This window comes from Corapipo altera, unplaced genomic scaffold (assembly GCF_003945725.1).
Source record: "Corapipo altera isolate COAL_440 unplaced genomic scaffold, ASM394572v1 54, whole genome shotgun sequence".
Taxonomy (NCBI): Eukaryota; Metazoa; Chordata; class Aves; order Passeriformes; family Pipridae; genus Corapipo; species Corapipo altera.
In genome coordinates, this window is record NW_020884902.1 from 2,552,818 (window position 1) to 2,572,349 (window position 19,532).

The window sequence follows — 19,532 nt, forward strand, 5'->3', positions numbered from 1 at the left end:
AAAGTTGACTTATCATTTGAAACTTCTGCACCAAGGATAAAGAAATACAGACTTCCAGGTGTTTTGAGTATAAAATCCCCAAAGATGGAAGTCAGAGCTATAGAATGAGTGCGTGACTGTGTGTTTGTTTTCTGGTTATCTCTTCTTGCTATAATCTTCAAAGATAAAGAGAATGTTTTAGTATTTTGATAGTCTTAGAATTTGGGGCTAAAATTCTATCCACATCAACTTCACTGGCTGAGTGGTGATTCCTTCTCTTTGTTTTATTTCACCATGAGTAATCCCCCAGAGTAAAGGGTATTGGCAGGTGTCATAATCACCACTGACTTAAGGCTTGAGGAAAACAAATTCCACAAGGTTGAGCTGCCACATCTCTGCTCTCAGCAGCCCCAAGCTGCTGAAATGAACCCCTGAGGCTCTGGGTAGCCTGTGACAGTTCAGAATGCCTTCAGCCAGAGCAGCCTTTTACAGCTCCCAGGCAAGGAGAAAAGGTACAGGATGGATGCAAAGCCACCTTTCAGCCCATCTGCCATCCTGCCCAAGTCCCATCCTCTGACAGACTACACAGTCTGCCTCCAAACACCCCTCTTGCTCATGCTTTGTGCAATTGCTTTCCAGTCAGCATTTACTAGAGAGAAAACTCCAAACTCTTTTTTTTTCACTTTGAAATAAGTCTGGATCTATTCCTCTATCACCTTCTCAAAAAATTTATCTTTAAATAGCTTTTTCTCTACAGAGACTTAAACGTACTATACTTTCCGAGCACAGGGGATTTTTCCAGTGGATTATTATTAGTACATGTTGGGACTTGTTGGATTACACTTTCTTTGCAGAGCACTGCCCAGTAATTTTGTTTTAATGTTCTAACTTTAAAGGTATAGCAGAGATGTTAAAGAACTTCAGGCTACAGAGTGGTAAGGCAGCAAGCAATAGGTAATATGAATTTTTAAAACTTCAGCCAGAGCTTGGATAAATGAGGAGAGCCTCAGGCCCACTTTTCTCCTACAGGAATATTACTGACATTCTCTATGCAAGGCTGACCAGCTTTTCTGGCAAGAGAAGTGCCTTTCCCTAAGGTGAAATTTCATTCTGTTCATTTGCTATATTTGGGTCAGGAACAGAGACCTACAATTCAGAATATCCCTAAATCCCCACCCTCAGCTCCAGTATATCAAGAAAACAAAACATGTAACATGTTTTGTTTCTGACATTATCACTGCCAACACTAGAGCATACAATTCACATCTGGATTTATTTTAGACTTTCTCATAACAACAGCTGCATTTCTTGTCCTCACTTGGATACATTTTTAAAAATGAAAATTGCCATGGCAACAGCTGCAACCATTTATTATAAAGCAATAGAAGTGGAACTAATATTTGTGAGAGAAGCTTTGTTATCAGGATAGTATTTCATTCAGACAATGCCCAAGTCATTTTTCCCTACCTATTCCATTTTTTTCTAAAATATAGAAAATATTTCCAATAATGAAATGTAGGTGGGATTGAACAGCTCAGGAGATTAAAAAGATTTTCTTCTTTAGATTACTGGCTCATCTCAAATCCAGATTAGCAAGAGGCAAAAATTATCATCTGTCTGGTGGGCACATGAAAAAAATCGATAAGAATATCGAGCTTTGAAAATCCCATTCCATACCAGCTATGTTCCCAACTGAAGCGCAGGACCAGCAGACTGAGTACACAGGGTGTGTCTTCACTGGGGGAAAAAATGATGTGACCCATCCTTGAGAAGTGCTAATGTCCAATGCAAAGGAAAATTTCATAAGGAGCTTGCAATGCTAACACAAAACAGTTCAAAGAGAACTCTCCTTTCCTCCATGTCAGCTGCAATGGACTGTGTTACCTGAGATAAGTGTTCCCCTGGTAAAATGTGGCTAAAGAGGGACGTTTGGCACAGACCTCAAGGTTACATTGCTGCAAGTCAGGATTGAGGAAGGGTCACCTAAGGCATGGTCTGGGTACCTTAGAAACCACACGGCCCATTTTGTTTGCATCTCTTTACAATATTTCTCAGAGCATTAATATTGTTTAAAAAAATCTCCACAAGGGTCTGGGTACAAGATAGACAAACTGTATTCCAGATGTTGAAAAGCTACATGAAATGTAGATTTTTCCTATTTAAGTCCCTTCTGACTATGATAAAATCTATTTTGCATACACAGGTTATACAGGGATGACACACCATGTTGTGGACACATACTGAGGATCACATTTCTTCCTGTTTATTACGCATTATAGAGTCTTAGGTAGGAGTGAGGGAGAACACTGAAACAGAAAAAACTTTAAACAGACTTTCTTACTCCTTTCTCTCTAATTTGTATGGGATTCACTGTACCTTATCTTCATCAATTACACTCAGCATCAGGTCTCCCAGTGTACTGCTCTGCACACAAGCCTTAGGATCTTCCTAAGCAGAGGCCACAGAAGAATAAAGTTTTTTGAATATTAAATAAGAACCTGGTGTAAATGTTCTTCCACTGATAAGCTAAGCAATCTGATATTGACCCTCCACCCATTTGTTAAGATTCATTCAAGGGAATTTCAAGGAAAATTATAGTGTACTGTAGTGCTGTTTAACCAACTAAATCTCAGGGACAAGTTGATTTAAACCCTGGAGGAGGGTGAGGTAAGGCAGGGCTGTGAATTTGTGAAGGATGAGAACCAGCTATTATTCCAAATGGAAGGCTGCTGTTCATCCCTGGTATTTCACACTGCACACAGGTGTAGTGAGTTCTGCAGTGTTGTGATGATGAGTCAAACCCTAAATGAAGGGAGTACTGTCTGGCATAAAATATACATCATTTTCTGTTATTTCAATCATAAGATGCTCCTGAGAAAAATCATGGGTTGTATAATTCTGAGAAAATTACTACTCAATAAAGGTTTAGCACAAACTGTTTTAGCTTAATCTCTGCTAGTTGCCCACAAGGGCAAAGGATTTTTTTCATGGTTAACCAAGCTCCTTAAAACCTCCCTTAAAGTGTTGGGGTCATATTCTGCTTTTTTTAACACCAGTGTAAATCTAGAACAACTGCGTTGAATCAGTGGAGTTGCTTCAGATGCTCATCATTGTGACAGTAATTTGAGGCAGTTTCTCATCTAGAGAGCTGCAGCAGAATGACAGCAAATCATAGTAATTTTGATGCTGCAGCATCCTAACACTCCATGCAGGCAACCACCAGGCTACATCATTTTATCAACAGGGAGGTAGAGTCCAATTGACGTAGATAAATGTCATATTTGTTTGCAAGAGTACAGTCACTGCGAAAGACAAGGATAGTTGAAAGGCTTCATTATCTCATCCTGGAGTTATCCCAGAAATTTTAGTACAAAGGGGGAGGGTTAATTAAGACCACCTATCCTTCCAGTAATCACCTTCCCTACCTCTTATGGACACGTCAGTCAATGTCTCGTTAGCGTGCTCTGATTTTCTATTCTTTGCACTCTGTGTGTGTAGAGTAAATTAAGTCCCATAGTATCATGTTTTGCCACTTTTGCACAAATAAAGCTGAGGTGTGGATCGAATTAGGCCTCCAAGAGCACATTAAACTTGCCTATGCTGACAGAACACTTGAAATTACACATTGGTTCGATTTTTATCTTTCAAGAGTGATATATCATTTTCACTGCAAATCCTTACTCCAGGGTCTCATCACCCTGCACTAATGGTAAGAACTGTCACGTAAAGGGAAGGTTCTGTAAAGGTTTCTGATAAATATTTATTAGCTCTGTTCTAAGTAACTTTGAAGGCTAGTGGCTCACAAGTCAAGGAATTGAAAGGCAACACAAAGGTGAAGAATGCTATAATGAGGGAGAATAATGTAAAGCTGATAGGAGATAAAAATCTGACTGTATATGAAGAAAGTAAGTGCTGCACACTATTATTAGAGAGATACAAATCTTTAGATTGTGTTACAAGTTCAGATGGTCGGATCTAGAAGTGCGAGAGCTGGGAGTGGACAATCGCTCTCAACTCAGATGTTGGGGTAGGGAGGCAAAAAGATTGCTTAGACTCACAGACAAGCACCAGCAGTAGTGTTAACACATACAGCACATCTAATTCCCTTAGTGTCACGATTATCATGATGCAGCAGTTTTGGTTCAAATAACATAGAAATCTATTTGTTTTTTCCTCCAGATACTGATTGGAGAAATTTTTCCTTGTTTATTGTTTCTTGTTAACTCAGAAGGTTGGTTGTTTGCACCTTTAACAGTCATGTTTGCTATGCAGAAAAAAAAAGTGTATTTTTTACAGTACTGTTCTAATTCGTAAGTTCAATTTTGCAAAAGCATCGGTGATTACAGAGAGATCTGCAAGGAAGAGGAGAAATCCAGCTCTTCATATTAACACAAAAATAATTTACTTTTATCTTTATCTGTTCCTTGGTGACTGATTCTTTGTTTCTACCTTCTTAGCACTATGTACATCTTCACAGTTGATGAAGCCGCTAAGAGCTCCCTAAGTGGGAGGACAGACTTCAAACTGCTCTAGATACACAGCCCTTTTCTCTCCATGCAGGGTTTGAAAAGAATGGAAATTAAACAGTGAGCTGTATTATAGTTGTGATATCCAAATGGGAAAGGATCATTTTTTCAGGCACAGAACTGTGTAATTTATATGCCTTTTGATATCATCAGCTCATAAGTAAGGACAGTCAGGCTCAGAGCAGAATGCAGCACGTGCTGTCATAGGGACCCACTATCAGCCATCTGCTTTCTGCTCATGTGCTTCATTCCTCTCAAAGATATGGGACAGGAAAAGAGTTGTCACTGGGAAGTGAGTATGATCAAATAGATTTATGAAAATTAGACATTTAGAAGCAATAGCAGTCATTTGAGAATGACAACACCAAGCCACAGATATATGCAAACATATTTGACTATTAAAGCCTTAGTTTTCTTTTACACAGATTTTAAACCCAGGTTTTCTTTCTGTCAAAGATAAAAACAGGATGATGTTTGCCTAGAACAAAGTAATGAGGAGTTAAGATACTTGTACAGATGACAGCACATACCATTTCTCAGATGCACAGGGGTAGAGAAGCTCCACCCCAGATCAGAGATGACTTTAGATTTGAAATCTCTCAGCCTGCAGCCCTGTTAGCTCATTACTCATTGTCAAATCTATCATCTCGCCCCTCCCATCTGTGTGTCTTTAGTGACTACAGGTCTGCAGTGACTGAGTTCTGATCAGGATCAGAAGGAGGGGGGGTGTCCAGCACCTCTGTCAGGAGGGACTTGCAGAGGTTTTCCCTGGGCACCAGAGTATTTGGGTTCAATCCCATTGAGGTGGGTGAGTTACCAGGTACTTTTAAGGCAATGGTAGTGGAATTTTCAGGGCAAGAATGGGATCACCACAATGGATAGTTTCCAAGGCTCCCTAAGGAGGTAGAGCAGGCTTCCTAAAGGTAATGGGTAGGGAGACAGGAAGGAGGAGGGAGAATGACAGATTTTCTGCAGTCCCCGATTTTGGGGGTCAGTGAGAACTAAGGTCTGCATTAGGGAAAATCTACCTGGAACAACACAAACTACTTGTCCTTTTCTCTGACAAACTGCTGCCATGTGTCAGCTCAGGCCTGAACACAGAAGAAAACTGAAAATAGTTACCAGTGTAAAAAATATTTATCATCAGCTGCCAAAAATTACTCCTGATGAGCTAAACTGATTTCTGATGGCCCAAGTGATGGCACAGAGTCACTCAAATTCTGCAACTGCTGTTGTAATGCTGCTGACAACTGTAGTAAGCTACACAGTTACATCAGATCTGAGAATGCTTTGTGTCACCTAAAAAGGAGCCTGAGTCCGTCAGTAGAATAAACCTATGATTTTTTTATGTTAAGTGAAAATCTAGCAGAGAGTCTGATTTCCTATTTTCATGCAGATAAATGTGAAAACAGGTTTTCCATAGGGTCTGTGACAGCTTTACCTTTCCAGCATGGATGCTTGGACATATGTCATCAGCTAGTTCCTTTGAACTGATAGCAAATCCTTTTGGAGAAAGGTTTCCATAAACACTAAAATCTCATATACAACAACAGTAAGTGCTAGTGTGGTTTAAAGTCACCAAAATGAAATGTTCTGTAAATAGTTTATAGAGTCTGGAAAAGCCTACAAAGGAACAAAAGTAAGGTCAGAAAAGAGAAGAAGCAAATAAGCCATGACACAGAGAAAAAGGAACAGAGTGTGATCCAAGATAGAAAATAGTTCCTAAAACAACTGCTAGACCTTCTTCTAGAATTAAAAGCAATAGTACTAGTAGCAGTGTGCTGAAACCAGGTTGTCAATAGAATAAAACCCATGATGTACTGTGTTGCCAAGGAGAATAAAGTTTTGGGTATCCAGAAAAATGAAGGTTCAAATACTGGCCATTCCAGCAGCAATTCAACCACCAGTACCTTTTCCTTTATCTTTTGCAGCTCTTACACACATATCAATAGAAAGCTTAATATGTGTATTTCTGTGAAATCCGTGTTTCAGGAGCCTTAAATATCTAAAAACATGCAAGTATTATCAGGCATATATTCCAGAAAGACAGATTTCCTTACACAGAAGGATGTTCAAAAGATTCATCTGTGTTCTTTTAGTGCACCTTCTGTGCATTTGCGTTACTTATTGATCACTTTTTTAAACACATCTGAAAAATACAGTGTTTGTTGTTGGAAATTTTCATCTAGAGGATCTCCATGTATTTGCCTCAAACTACTGTTACAATTGGCTGCCTAAAGTCTTCCCACACTGATGTGTCTCTGCTTAGCCTTAATTGTCTTCAAACCTTCCCTGCTTCATACATGCTTTTGTTGGCTTGGCACACTCACGTCCCAAACCTCCTCATTTGTTTTTATTTTTATAGTTCATCTACTTGCTCTTGCTGTGTGAGGAGCTCTTTCGTGAGGAAGTCTGGAAAGCTTTACCAACCTAAAACTTGCCAAGAGAAGATGTAGGTGTCTGATGCCATCCATGGGCTTTCACTTCTAGCTTGTAGTTCAAACACTTATACTGTGGGCAAATTACAATTCTGTCTTTTCAGCTTTCTTCTAACACTTTTAAGAAAACTATATAGTTAAAAAGTTGTGTGGGAACAGAAATCGTTCAGTTCAATCCACTTCTCTTAAAGATCCAAGTTTTCTAATACAGTATAGTGACCTATCTTTTTCTGTATAATTATAATGTCAGGAAAGACAAACTTTTTTTCCTTCTTAAAAATAACCTTGAACTCTAGAAGCCTTTTTTTCTGGCCTGTTTTATTTTCTTAATTAGCAGCTGATGAAATTGCCATTTAATTCTATAATTATTTATTGCCTGAGGGAGATCTCACTTCATTCAATGAAGGTATTTTAAGGAACATCTGACCTTTCTGTATTTTCATGTATTTTTTCTTCACATTATTTCCGATTTTCTTCTGTGCAGTATTACATGATAAAGTGGTAAATAGGAAGAAGGCCACTGGGCTAAAGGAAGCCCTTTGATTTAGCAAGTGGAAAGAAATCTTCCTGTCCAAAGATAATTAGCTGTTTGTTTTCATGTTGTTCAAATAGACAGAAGGAGGAAGAAAGGAATAAAACAATCTGTTTACTGTTTATTTCTAATAATTGATTCCACATCATTCTACTGGAAAATTTCTGCTGTTTACAAACATTCTCCTTCTGATGCTTGAGTGTATTTTCTTCAGCACATTGCCTTTTTCTAACAGTCATCTGATGCAGATGTTGCATCACTTTGGCTTATATCAAGAAAAGGAATCTTTTCCATTAGTTAAAGGATAATCCTTAAGAATAATTGAAGATGTAAAAAAGGAATCAAGTAAGATGTAACTGGAAATGTGACTATGCTTTCTACTGCAATAGCACTCCCCTCATGCAGACCTTTCATGTTAGATCCCTGCACAAGTCCATAGAATGAAAGTGTTTGTTGTGCTGAGTTTTCATCCTAACGTGATCTTAACAGATGAGGGGAAGAAAGAAGTGCAATAATTAGCATGGTACAACTGACACAAACTGCCAATCCTTCTATCTGCTTCAAGCAAGAGCAACCACCCTAACTTGCAGTTTATTTTATGAATAAATATTGCCTAGATTTCCTTTTTGAAAGCTGTGAAAACACTTGACCCTGTCCAATGTTGTTTGGTCTAGGAAGCACAGAAGAACTGGAAATAAAAAGATATCTGTTAAATAACTTTCTAATATAGAAAGTACTGGCTAATCCTTATAAGAACCAGCAAGGAAGCTAAGTATTATTTCTAACTCCAACTTGAAGGAGAGACAGAGGTTACCAAACTTACATGTAGACAGACAGTAGAGACTGGGGCAGGTGTTTGTGAGACACATATATAGGGGATTCAGTGAGGATCCAACAAAAATCTTTTATTACTATCCTTCCATTCTATCTCATTGTGGGTGGCAGATAAAGCATGTCTTTGTCATTAATTCTGTTCATTTATCAGTCTCTGAAAAAGGTTTTCTACTGCATTTATTTTATGCATTCCCTTAATCCACCTCTGATACAAATTTACAGAAATAAACCCTTTTTTTCTTAAACAAGTTCAGCAATTAGAGAGCCTATAAAAACTAAACACAGTTTGAAATTTCGTATCAAACTCTCCCACACTGCTTATTAATGAACTGCAATCAACCCCTTTTGTAGCAGGCACAGAGAGCAGAAATGGCAAGTCATGCCAGCACGCCTCTTGAAGTGCTCTCTGAGGAAAAGGAAGAAGAGTAGAGGAACCATAATTTTAATTATGGCTCTCTCCAGTGTTAAACTTTGCAATTTTGTCTTTAGGTCAAATAATTGGTTTGGCAGGAAGTACTGGAATAAACAGGATAAAATCCTGTTCTGCTAAATTACAGCTTATATAGAAAAACTGCCAGGTAAATTAGTGTGTATTTTGGATGGTTGAAAGGGTTAAAAGTTAGTGTTAAAGAAGAAATATATTCAGAAAAATAAATAATTGGTCTAATACAGAATAATGCAAAGTGAAAATTTGAAGTAAATACTCTTTGAGCTGCAGGGAAACATGAGTTCTAGAAAGATTTAGTCCAGTAACCACAGTTAGCACAATGAGCATGTGCTGTGTTATGGTGCTTTTAAAGAATCCTGGGGTTTCAGGGCATATTGAGTAGAAAAATTTCCCAGTTAGAATGAGTCACTTCATATTTGTTCCTGAAATAACTATATTAAGAATAGGATGCTTTCTTCTAGTTTGCTTCATACCTGAAAGCTACTGGTAAGTTGGAGGGCAAACTGGAACCCTAATTGGTCTTAATAAAGTCAACTTTTCTTCCTTTAATGTTAACATACTTAATAAAAAGTCATTTAATGACTAGAGTTTACATTTGACTATTAAACTTTCACTCTGTGTCAAGATTTTTTTGTTTTACTTTTTATTACTGATTATCGCTACCATGGGCAAAGCCCATCAATGTCACAGAACCATTTTCCTTGATTTTAGGCTGACCTCTCTGAATTCACCACAGTGCTGTCAGCAGTACCAATGGCAAAAAAGATCATTTCCTGATTTATAATTCACTAAGCCAAGCAGAACAGCAGCTGAAGTCTCTGTATACTTGTTTGGGGCAAACATCAGAGGACAAAGTGGCTGCTTTGCTGTCAAGACAGACCTACAAGCTTTAGATCTAACAGTTCTGGTTACACTACCAAATAGTTCCAATTTTATATAACTAGATAAAGCAAAGCCCTCCCTAACAACACAAAATACACTTACTAAATCACACTATAACCATACTGTATCACAGCTGATAGGATATTGCCAGTTTAGGGAATGCATCTGTGGCTTAATATAGTTCTTTATTTCATGTGGGGTCTAAACCAATACATTTTGAGTAGGCTAGAGGTGAAAAACATTTCAGGAATAATCTGAAGGCGAGAGAAACAAAGAGCTATAACTGACCCCTGGTCTGAGAGAGTCACAGTTGAAAAAGGACTGAAAATGTGGATAGCAACATGTTGCTGATTAGCATTTCCTCTGCTAATAGTGTTTTGTATCCCTCTATCAATAGCACTTTCCACTACAAATAATCTCACTAGTTTTGTAGTGGTGCTAATCAGCATAATTGGAGAGAGCAGATTTTAGGGCTTAGTTACTTCTGTTGTAGTAGATGAGTATTCACCCCTCATAATTATTGGTGCTCCACCATGTGCCTTGAGAAACCTTGTGCCATTTCTCGCAGACTGAAAGCATGAGAACTGTTTTCACATATCTCCATGTGATTTGAATGCAACTACTTAAAAAATCCTTCAAGCAGAACTTCAACTCTAAGCCTTATTTCAAAGTGAAAGACTGCAAAAATCACATTTTTAATATGCAAAAGCTTAAAATACTTACAACTTTTAAAATTTCTAAATTTTTAACGCTTAAAATACTTATCATTTTCCAGCAATCCAAGCTGCATTCTGGAATCCAATGCCAAGCTCAGTACATTTTCTTTGACAACTAACATAAAAGACCTACAGTACTCAAAGCAACAGAACACAAAGATCTAAAGTGTTGCTTAATTAGTTTAGGAGGCTTAGAGCAATTTTTCATCTGTTAAATATAACAGTTCAACAAGAAAAAAGAGACATTCATACAAGGAGTTATTGGTGTTCTGGGTAATAATTGACTGGTGGCAAATAACAACCCTGAGACTCTCAAAAATTGTTTCATGCACAGCCCATTTGCTTTAGTGGCATCATTTCCTTTTCAAAAATACCCATGAGGGCTGCACTCGGGGGTGAGATACAGGAGATGACCTTTGACAACTGCAGCAGTTTCTTTCTGTGGGACAACATTCATCTTGTCCACAAGGTTTCCTATTGCTGAGCGCTTGATATGGCTTCAGCTCTAGTTATGAAGGGTTATACCAAAAAGGGAACTACTTTATGACAAAATTGCTGCTGCAGGTTTGGTATCTGCTGTGATTTGTGTCCCCCATTTGAGCCTCAGCCACAAACCTGCACTTTTTATCGAGTATTTGCGAATATGTAACTGCTCTGAAGACACATGGACAATAAATAATTCAAAGTTATCTATCTTCCCTGCAGTTTTCTTATACACCTATCACCTTTTAATGTTTAGTTGGCCTTGTTTATGGCACTTCTAGTATACAAATGTTACTGACTTGCAGTAGACTATTGATTTACAGTATGACATCTTGAAAATAAATTGGTTGTCCCCCATCTCCATCTGCTTTGTTCTCATCTGCTATTAGCGCAGAGAAGCTTTGGTTTGCATTTCGAGTCCCTAAAAATATTAATTTTCAATTATTGATTCCAAAATTGTAACAATGTGATTGAGTTTGTTATTCCTTTTTCTTTCCCTCTCCCCATCTCTTTGTTTTCTTTTCAGCTCTATATCCATTTACAGTCCTAAGGAGAATCCTAATGCTTTTGATGCTGCTGCTTTCTTCCAGTCAATGGGAAATTTCCTGGGGATCTTTGCTGGATCATTTGCCATGGGATCCTCTTATGCTGTTGTCACAGCTTTAATATCCTTTATGGTTTGTTTTCAGAGAGAAAATTTATATATGTTGGAAAAAACACCTGATATCTGAGACTGACCATTTTTAGTTTAAGCCTGAACATTTTCACTCTAGATTCAAGTCTTTGCAAACCAACAGACAAATCATAAATTGACGGAAAATGTTATTTGTCAGAACCCACAAAGAACTTTATACTCAAATTTCTTTTGAACATTAGGCAAGACTCTGGTCTTTATCTTACTATTTGGAAATGGTTGCATTTTAAAGAAAGTGTTTTGAAGTCAAAACATGAATTTATTAAATACAGTAACTTATTTATGAACTACAAGCTAGCAGCAATTATACAAAAATACAAGGGAAACACTACACCATGTCAGTGTGACTGACAACTTCATCAGTTTACCTAAGCTAGAAATTAAAGGTCTGTCTGTTGCCCTGCATTTTTGCTTGGGTTTTACAGTTCTTTGTGTAAAATGCTACTGTAGAAAGACAAGTGATTTTCATCTTCCTTGCATGGATGCAAGTGTAAACAAATGTCAGCTCGCTCATAAAACTGGACAAAATTACTTCCTTTTGCTGGGAAAAAAAATATCAAATGCAACCAACTAGGCATTAATTCAAAGCCCAGAAAAGCACTTAAAATAGCTGACTTCAAAACCTGTTCTGGATTTTCCTCTTTGAGATAACTTAGAAGCTGTGCAGTTGTTCCTGAATTCAACTAGTATAGATGAGTATGGTGGGGGAGCTTTCTTTCTTCTATCCTTTATCAGGTCAGGAGCAATTTTAGCTTACAAAACTGTTGGGTTTTTATTTTTCCTTAGTAAACTTTTAGCACTTGACAAAATTTACAAAGCTGTGTGAGTTTCCTATGTTGGAGACAGGTCTATTTTTCCTCCTATCCTGGAGTGCCTTCTTATCAGCAGAAGCCGCTGGGCTTACAGGTAAGTGTTGAATTTTACTGAATAAAAGCAGTTTTATAATATGCCTCTAGTGTGGGTAAAATGCATGTTTATTTTAAGCATGACATCACATAAAAATTTTCTAAAGGCCCATTACTATATTGAAGATAGTTCTACCAGACAAAAACATATTAGATCAGACTCAAGTTCTCAGTCTTTCTTCCCTAGATTATCCCATCCCTATTAGTCCCACTACTAATCCAACTATTTTCTGCCCAGCTATAGGACCAAAGATGACAGTAAGTACAAGGAAGCAAATATGCAGTGCCATGTGACTGTGAGATTGTGTGTTCCTCTGCACACACTGCATGTCCTGGTCCCTTCTTGTTCCTCCCAATTATCAATGACTAAACAGAGGACAGGGCCATCCTCAACATTGCCAGTGGCATCCACCTCTGTACTTAGAAAAAAAAAAAAAAGAAGTCATCTTGTTCAGTGCCCCTCCATGAACACCTTTAGCAACAGGAGAGGCACAGCCATGTCCCAGTGACAGGTAGAGATGTCAGGAAAGAAATTATACGATCACAGTCAGTTATACCCAGGGCCTCCATTAAAAAGTGTACAGAAGTTTAGGCAAAAATTGTTTACGTACACAGCAGCCTACTGTATAGTGTAATTCAAGAGAACACAGTTTGTATGACCCTGATTGTTTTAATGTTTTTGAGGCCGTTGCCCCTGAAATCTAATGCTCTAACTAATGTCAGGGAAAGTCAGAGGAAGAAAACTGCTTAATGGAGTGATGATGCGACCCATGCTTGTTTGTTTGCAAAATTGTTCAAAGCCTTTTGGAGTCAACAGTTATGTTTTTATATTTTTACTGAGTTGTCTGGAACTAGCATATTACTTTTTTAATATCAGCCACACAATCGCACTATGTCTGAATGGGTATCAACATCTGCATCTTCTGGCATCCTTATCTTATTAATTAAACAACTTTGCATCCTGCTTACTGCCAAAATCTTCAGGCCAATGAATAAAAAGAGGGGCATCTGAACTTCATTTTCCTTGGATATTGTGTTTTTTCTGTTCCTTCCTTCTTAATGAACTTCAAAGGATTAACAGTAGACATCAGTATTTCCCTGTAGCTATTAAGTAATGTAATTGCAAAATAATTTCATTCTTATAATGCTTTCCATACCAGTTCTTCAATCACTCTGAGTCTTTTGAAGTCTAATATTGAAGTATTTCATAATTTAGAAATAATGGCCTATACTGTTTTTGTGTGGGTATAGTAGGTGGTAGAGCCCACTAGCAGATTTTTAAAATAAAATGTAAATGGAGAGTAGTACAGGTCAATATTTTAGAAAGTATTTTATTCCTTTGCCTCAAGATATCCCATGATATATAACACACAGTATATGGGCCTGACCCTAGTTGAAAAATGGATGTGATCAAACCAGCAAATCAACATAAAAATCCTGGATGACTACACAATTATTGTCATACTGATAACTGTAAATTATAAATTAATGTTATGGTTATTAATCTTATAGCTATATTATCAAGCTGTGATATATGCATGATAAATTGATTCTTATACAGTAGAAACTAATTTGTGCATTTTCTCATTTGCCCTGAAGTATATAATTCCTGACTGCTGAAAAAAGCTGTAATAACAGAGTACTAGAGTAAGGTCAGTGTTAATAGAGTTGTTTTCATGTTCAAACTTCATTACTAGTAGGCTATAAAAAAAATCATAAATAATTTAAATTAAACACTTGTCAAAATAAATGAGGAAAGTACATCTTGCATGTATTAATTGCTTGTCCTCTTGTTTTGTAATTAACAAAATTTGCTAAATTTTAAATGATCACTAAGTCATTAGTCTGTGAAAGATTCCATGATGTACACGAGCATTTAATGTTCACCTCACTTAGACTCTCTCTATCTACAGCTGTTTGAAGTGAGTAGACATTCAAATAAAAAGAGATTAATATACCTGCAGAAACACACTCAAATGTGTATGTGAATTTACTTGCATATATGTATTCAGTGAATGCATACTGCAAAGTCATATAGAATTTATCAGTGTAAAGGCATCAAAATTGCAGCCAGCCACCTCTGATTTTTACATGGTAAAGGTCTGCACTATGAAGGCAAGAAAGAAATAGGTCTTGAAGTAAAAAATGTTGAAGAGCATCTTCTTTGTTCATTTACTGGTTTTCAGAGCCCTTTGTTTTCTGAACATTATAAAGGGAAAAGTTTGTGATAATAAATTACTGTTGTTTCCTCACCTTCAGCAATTCTCATCTGAACATTTTGTGATGTGTCTGACACCTGTCTTGTTATTCAAGGGCTCAGAGGAGAGCACAGTCTACCAAGCAGGAAAGCTTTTCCTCCAAAAATAAATAAGCAGCTTATTATGGATGATGTACCCAGGATCAGTCCAAAAATCTGGTCTCTCACTGGGGCAATTTTGTGCTACCTTTGTGTTTAGGACATAGCAAGAACAAATGTCACCAACTTCCATTTCCTTTAGTGCTGCTGACAAAGTGCATTTATTCTGCTGTTCACTGCTCCTGTCTGTTTGCTGTAATTTGTCTTGGATCCACCATCTACCTCATTGCTTTTTAAAATGTTGTGAGCAGTTCTTCTTGTGACACTCTCAGAAGGGATCTACCAGAACATTTCTGTCTGCAGTTCTGAGCACTGAAGTCAGGTTGGGACCACATGGGCTTTAGTTCACTGAGCTGACATTATTCTATAAAAGGAAGTTGTTCTGGGCTTTAAATTCTAAACTTTGTGGGTTTCTTTCCTTTATTCATAAGTAATGTGCCATGTTGCATCACACAGAGAAGTAGGCAGACTCCTCCCAGTAAGGAAGGAGAAGAGATAACTTGGCTTCTAGAGTAAAACTCAATTCTCCTAAGCCATAGATCTGCCACTCCCAGGAGCACAGAGTGAAATCTGAGCCCGATGAGAAAAGCAGGTTCTTCGGAGGTAAGAAGATGGCCCTTGCAGTGCTGTGCAGAGACGGATAACAAATGAGCCAGATTGTTACAAATTTGGAGTCAATTCTTGGGTCTGGCTAATTTAGGGCCTGCTGTAGGTACAGCCTTTTAAGACAGTAAGGGGAAAAAGAGAAAGGTACATGATTTTAGAGAAAAGTACATATTCTAGCATGGCATTAGGGTGAGACCAATGAACAGTTGCATAAAATGAGTCTTATTGCTATTGCATAGGTTCAGGATAAACAGGGTAAGCACTCTTAGCGTGTCTAGGATAAAAGCTGTTATGTGTCACCATAGGGGTTCCAATCTAAGTTGAATTCAGCAATTCATTTGAGGTTACAAAAGTACAACACTGCAGCTCACGTCTCGAAGCAGCCAGGTGCAATACCAATGTACCGTCCCCAGATAAGGGCCTAAAAAAATCCCTTCAGCTCCATCTTTTGTTACTTTCTGTCACTTCAACATAAAATAAACCTCATACAACTCCAGAGATAAAAGCTTCATGAACAAAGTACGAGCTTTAGTTCTGCATTGGTGCAGGTCTGGTGAAAGAAGCCTTAAATCGTTTCTTTAGTATCAAGAAAATGATTAGTCACACTTCATACCCTCAGTGAAAACAGAGTGAATAGGGATATTGTTGCCACTGGGTGTATGGCCTTATTACTGCAGCAATTTGAGGCAGACGACAGTGCCTCATTTCCTGCCACTCACACAGTCACTCTGCATCCTAGCAGGTGCTGGGGAGATTCTGACATAAATATGACTCCAAAGTACATTTTATCTGATTTAAATAATTTCTCTTTTACCCAATCCTCATTGTTCTCCTTTCCACACATTTCACCACCTTTGATGAAGACCAGTTCCTGCTGGTTTTGCTTTACTGGGGGATTTGCAGTATGTTGTGCATCTTTAGAGAGGAAGCTATACTTTTTATCCATTCCTTTGCTTCCCCTGAAGGTAGAGGTTTGGGGGTTTTCTTTTTCTATCCCTTTTTTACCACCAAAAGCCCTGACAGGTGGAGACATCATGTCAGTTTTATTCTCTCAAATTAGCAAATTCTCAAGTTTTGATTGTGGCCACTCACTTCCAGGTTTACATTAAAAGCACACTGCACATGCTGTACTTTCTAAATGTTTCTTTTTATGCATTTGTGAAATGTTCCAAAAAAAATTGTCTTTTAGTGAAAATATAGAAGACGTTTTTAGATTAACTCTTGTAAATTAATTCTCACACTGTCAGGTTAATGTTCACACCATCAACAAAATACTTTTTAAAATACAAGTTATTCATTTATCCTGTATTATCTTTTCATATTACTCACTTTTGTCCTAACAATCAGCTACAAGTATTTGTAAAAACTAATGTAAGAATAAGTTCTCTAACTGTATTAACAGCTAGCAAGCTGTCTGTTTCTCTATTATATAAGGTGGGGGAAAAAACCCAAATAAAACTGTCGGATTTTTATTTCTAATAAAATCTGTTCAAAGAGGATGAGCTGCAGCTGAAAGATTACTAGTGACTATAAGCATTTTACTGTGAAGTGTCTCATCTTTTATATTAAGAGAAAAATTTCAATAATCTGTTAATAAACACAAGGAGCTGTTTGCACTTAACAACTGATCACTCATTTCAAATCAAAACATTACCTGTTTAAGTTAGCATTTTGTTCGACAATTGTAGTACTAAGTGTCTCAGTAGTTGCTACTTTTGCCACTTAAAAATGAAACCAGAGAACTGAGTCTCCAACAGTCTGAAATTACTCACTGAGCACTAAGTACTACTAAAAAGACTGTCTTATCTGCCTCCCTACATCTAATAGATACTTTCTGTTTACAATTCCAGTATTGCCATATTTGCTCTTACCTCTTTCTCTGTGAAAGCAAGCCTGCAAAAACTTAACAACCTCATTTATGTACCATACTCTGTTCATACAGTATTTTGCTACCCAGCTAACTTCAAGATCTAGCTTTAATAGTCTTACAAAGAAATCCAGATTGCTTTTTTCTTCTAACTAAAGAGTTCTGTGTTTGCCTCTTTAGGTACTTCTCTTTCATTTGTAGTTGCATTAAAATGTAATTGGTCCTTATTCTTAAGTAATCATTTTTATGTAAATGCATTACAAACAATTTTCTCCAAGACTCTAAACGAACCATTCATTGCAAGAGGCATGGCTGGTACATATTAAGCTTTCTATTGTAGCAATTGAAATATTCCTCTGCATTCTCCCAGTCTTCCCTGGAAACAGGGTATCTGGTTTCTACACTTGCGTAATTGCATGGTTCGGTTAATTTATTCTTATTGTAAAATCAGATTTAGGCCATTTTTTTCCTCACGTCACTCAGTTCTCTCACACACATAATTAACAGTTTCTTAGCAGTCAAGAACAGTTTATAATCATATTTAATAGTCAATTTTAAAAATGCAAGATGACACTCTGATGATTAATAGAGAAGAAAGTGAATCAGAAACTCTTGTCTCTGTTTCTGTTACTGAGCCTGGAGCTAGTGATACTTAGCAACATTACTGACTGGCTACAGTTTTAGCTGAAATGTCATTGTTTGAGCATCCCATTGCATATTATCAATGCCTTGAGAATTTTTAAACTCACCAGATCATTTCTGCACAATCAAATACAGTTACTGAGAAAAAAGACTTAGACACATTTATGAGAGCAATTAGACCTCATGAAAATATGAACTCCCTGAAATGTATTTGGGCAGTGACAACCTCACTGCTCCTCACATTATTTACTGTGAAGAAAAGTCTTAGTGTAGCTAGAAAAAAATAAATATCAAAGCAGACTTAAGAAAATAAATATTAAAAAAAGAAGACATTACTTAAAGCTTGGTGGAATTTCTCTTGGCTACAGAGACAGTTCTGCAGAAGCAGTACAGGTAAATCTACAACATAAAGATAACCCAGAAGCAAAGAAAATGTCTACAGTGGTTTGTGGGGGGTGGGGGGGGGGGAAGAAATTATTGTTATAATATATTATTATTATTACTATTATTATTAAATAAATAATCATTTTCTTTCTGATGGCAGTTATCCCTTGTGCCAAATTCATCTCAGAATTATTTACTTTATTCTTCCTTTAAAGGCATATTAATGCCAGGCCTCAGTTCCTCCCAGAAACAAGAGAGTCTTGCAAGTAAAGAAAATTGGATTTTGTTGGCCAATATTTGCATGGGTAGTAATCCAAGGAGAGTCTAGAGAAAGATGTAGCAAGGTAATAATTAATGTAACTGGTATGTTACACCGCACAGATCCCACACACACCATCTCCCTCAAATGAAGTAATTTCAGCATTGTCTAAATTATTACTTTGATTTGTTCCCTTATCTGTGCCATGGTTCAGGGCAGAAGGATATTTCATCTACCTCAAAGGCCCTCCTGCTGCTAAAATTCAAACATTTAGAAATTTGGATAAGCCTGTTAAAGAACATGTTGAGGCACCAGTGCTTGAAGCACCTCACACTTGCTCAGTACAGTGCCGTCCGTTTTTCCTGTGAGTCTGAAGCCCAGCCTGCTTCTATTAACCCTCTTGAAGTAGCAGATTGTTTATATTGGGTTACTGTGCTAAAGGTGCAGCACTGCAAATTCCATCCCCTTACTCAGCCCCTTCTTGCTGGCCTTCATTAAGTCAGGACAGTCCCCATCCTGGAGAAGATGGAGGAAGCTTTATCCAGTTTCAAGTCCAGGACTGAAGGAAGACACTGGGATTATTTTCACATTCCACTCCATGCTTTTGCTTCCAATACAACTAGTTTATATGTTTCTGCTAGTTTAACACAATAAATGCTCAGAAAGCTGCAGCACAATCACATTGCAAGGCTGGATAGTGCCTAAATCTGGACAGATATCTTTCCACTTGCTTTGTTGCCTCAGACTCATCAATATAATTTCAGTAAATGTGAGCAGCCTATGAGCTAAAAATTACCTAACAACGTGCAGAGCAGCCCATGAGGAAGCAGAACTGAAAGGCTAATCAGGGTATGTTGTGGCTCCTACACAGGAGGCAGTGAGTAGAAGGGCTGAAAGGCACAAGGACTAAGGCACTGTGGGGATGGATGGTGGAAAAGTGCCTGTGTGAGCCTCAGAGATCCCTGGCACACAGTGATCCCA

General features: G+C 37.6%; 1 protein-coding gene across 1 annotated transcript in view; it reads left to right on the forward strand.

Annotated features, from left to right (window-relative positions):
* Positions 1-19,532, forward strand: part of SLC9A9 (solute carrier family 9 member A9) — a 186,126-nt gene that overhangs the window by 62,041 nt on the left and 104,553 nt on the right. The window contains exons 7-8 of the mRNA XM_027650649.1: positions 11,365-11,503; positions 12,333-12,438. Coding sequence (XP_027506450.1) covers positions 11,365-11,503; positions 12,333-12,438 — 245 coding nt within the window. The remainder of the gene's footprint in view (positions 1-11,364; positions 11,504-12,332; positions 12,439-19,532) is intronic.